The sequence below is a fragment of the Carassius auratus genome, chromosome 19 (assembly GCF_003368295.1).
Source record: "Carassius auratus strain Wakin chromosome 19, ASM336829v1, whole genome shotgun sequence".
Lineage (NCBI taxonomy): Eukaryota > Metazoa > Chordata > Actinopteri > Cypriniformes > Cyprinidae > Carassius > Carassius auratus.
Genome location: NC_039261.1, coordinates 16906940 through 16910134, shown reverse-complemented (window position 1 = coordinate 16910134; position 3195 = coordinate 16906940). Strand labels below are relative to the sequence as shown.

The 3195-nt window shown below is 34.8% G+C and overlaps 1 protein-coding gene across 1 annotated transcript in view; it reads left to right on the top strand.

The window, feature by feature from the left end:
* Nucleotides 1–913: 913 nt before the first annotated feature.
* Nucleotides 914–3195, top strand: part of LOC113120186 (cilia- and flagella-associated protein 20-like) — a 3112-nt gene continuing 830 nt past the window's right edge. Inside the window, 5 exon segments of the mRNA XM_026290128.1 lie at nucleotides 914–1164; nucleotides 2343–2422; nucleotides 2518–2629; nucleotides 2705–2809; nucleotides 2811–2894. Coding sequence (XP_026145913.1) covers nucleotides 1081–1164; nucleotides 2343–2422; nucleotides 2518–2629; nucleotides 2705–2809; nucleotides 2811–2894 — 465 coding nt within the window. The 5' untranslated portion in view covers nucleotides 914–1080.

The window sequence follows — 3195 nt, the reverse complement described above, 5'->3', positions numbered from 1 at the left end:
TTTCCGAAACTTGTGACAAACCGGAAGGAGTATTTTTGGAACAGAAATACTCCTTCAAACGTACAACTTAATTTTTGAAACTTTGTCCATGTTTAGCATGGGAATCCAACTCTTTAACAGTGTAAAAAACTCAGTATGCATGAAATAGCACCCCCCTTTAAGAATAAGCAGTAGTTAATGAATAAGCACTAGTACTTAATGGAAAAGCTACTAGTATCTAAAAAATAAGTACTAGAAACATGAAAAAGATACTAGTAAGGCTTATAGATTAAATGTTACTTGGCTTGCCATAGTCAGAGCTCCTCCTGCTGTTGACCTGTATCCGGGTTTGTTTGTTTTGCTCATGTGTGTCTGGGACTGATGTTTCTAGGTCATGAAGAACAGATATCAACAGACCAACAAAGCTGTTTATCAACTCAAAACTGCTTGGTCATCATCTAGTCATCTGTGCACATCATCAAAGGAATTTTTCATTCTTTAATGCAATTATGAGCAATCGTCTACTGTTTCCCTACATTATCAATTGCCGATGTCATGTCACTCAAAATGGTTCTCTGTTTCATAGTCTTAAGCATCTAGGATTAGTTAATTTATAAATAAATCAATGCAATGCGGTTGAACTAGTTGTCACGGTGCATCAGTATTCTCTATAAGACTTTTTTTTTGTAAATGTGTCCTAAAAATGTACGCAGGAGGTTAAAGAGATGTCTTCTCTGAATATTACCTAATTGTTTTAACATAAAGCTCTTTTCACACCATGGGATCAAAGAGTTCTACGTTACTTTAGCAACAGCCTTGTCAACATGAAAGGGTCCGATGTGACAACCAGATCACGTCACGTCCTCCTAGCAACTCCCAAATAAACCAAGCTCGTCGGTGTCGCTGTTGAGGAATAATCAGACCAGACGCGATATTAAGGCGTTATTAAGTTTTATATTCGACGGTTATTTGATGAATACGCGTGTTTGTTGTTTGTAAAGCGGAACCCGAGGTCTGGAGTGCAGAGATCCAGCCGGACGCGTTCACAGCAGAATAAACTGTGAATGGTGTGCAGTCATCTGAATTAAAAACTGCAGGATTATGTTCAAAAACACATTTCAGAGCGGCTTTCTGTCCATCCTCTACAGCATCGGCAGCAAACCCCTGCAGATCTGGGACAAGAAGGTGAGCAGACGGCGGGAATGATGCTAGATTGACTGATGGAGCTCAGCTGCTGCTGATGCACTGCTAACTCACACCAATCACATATTCAGACTAGAATGATGCTCGATTTTACACTTCATCCGCTTTAGTTGTGAAATATAGCCTCGGTAACGTTATACACATTCTTGCAAAAAGTACTATGATATTACCATGGTAACAACATACCATAATGATACTGTTATAGCATTCGTTCAAGTACCTACAGAGTGTTATAGTACCGGTATATGCTTTGGTATTTATTAATTAGTTATTATTTTAATAATTTAGTTTTTAACATTTAGTTGTCATCAACTTGAAACTACATGAAAACGATAAATGTTTCCTTGGCAAGTAGCTGAAATTAATAATTTTAGTTTGTATATTCTGTTAACGGTATTTTATTTAAGAAACAAAAAATAATATTATTTTTAATGGGTATAGTTTTAGTTATCCATAATTTTTTCATCTGTTAATTATTATTAATTATTATTGTTTTATTTTTCTATATATTTTTTGTTATTTTAAAACTTTAATTTAAACTAAATAAAAACTATAAATGTTTCTTTTGGCACGTAGCTGAAATAAATAAAAATTTCTGTTAACAGTATTTTATTTTAAGAAACAAAAAATATTATTATTTTAGTGGTTCTAGTTTTAGTTATCCATAATTTTTTAGTACATCTGTTAATTATTATTATTTATTTTTTTATATTTTTGTTATTTTAAAACTTAAATTTTGTTATTATTATAAATTATTATTATTTTATTTTTTCTATATATTTTTGTTATTTTAAAACTACTTTAAAACTAAATAAAACTATAAATTTTTCCTTTGCATCTAGCTGAAATATATATTTTGTAATTTTATTTTAGTTTATTTCAATTAACACAAATTATTTTTTAATAGTTTTAGTTTTAATTAACTGTAATACCCCTGATATATGAATTATTTTTAAGTATGTATATATAGTTTTTATATTATTGTATTATATTGTTTATTATATATATATATATATATATATATATATATATATATGTTAACTGAAAAATATACACACACACACACACACACACACACACACATTCTGTTATACCTGAAGGATAAAAGCTAATACCTAAGGATAGAGAGGTTGATGTAGGCATGAATTATGCTGTTGCAGGTCAGAAACGGACACATAAAGCGGATCACAGACAATGACATCCAGTCTTTAGTTCTGGAGGTGGAGGGGACGAATGTGAGGTGAGTCTGTCTCACACTGAATACACACAACACACACACACACACACACACACACACACACATGATCAGACCTGACCCGTGTGTGATCTCCACAGCACCACTTACATCACGTGTCCCGCCGACCCCAAGAAAACCCTCGGCATCAAGCTGCCCTTCCTCGTCATGATCATCAAGAACCTCAAGAAGTATTTCACATTCGAAGTTCAGGTAGAGACCGGTTCTTCAGATCAGTCAGAGTTGATTAGTGATGTCAGACGTGTGTGAATGTGTGATGGTCTTCAGGTGCTGGACGATAAGAACGTGCGGCGGAGGTTCAGGGCGAGTAACTATCAGAGCACGACCCGTGTGAAGCCCTTCATCTGCACCATGCCCATGCGGCTGGACGACGGGCTGGAATCAGATCCAGTTCAACCTGTCTGATTTCACACGCCGGGCGTACGGCACCAACTACATCGAGACGCTGAGAGTGCAGGTGAGAGGCGGATCCAACCACCTCTTTTTAGGTTATTAGGTTTTTTGAACTATTCCTAGAACACGTCTTCAGACAAGATGTGACCGTGTTTTATGTGTTGCGACTCCAAGGCTCTAGAACTCACTTCCTTTTACATCAAAAGCAATGGGTTCTGTAGAATCTTTTAAAAAACACTTAAAGATCTTTTTGGACAAGCTTTTTAATTAACAATATGGTTTCGCTGGTATTTAATTTTGTGGTATTTATTTGTACAGCTGGTGTCTTTGATTAATAATTTTTTTTTTTTACTGTAAAGCACATT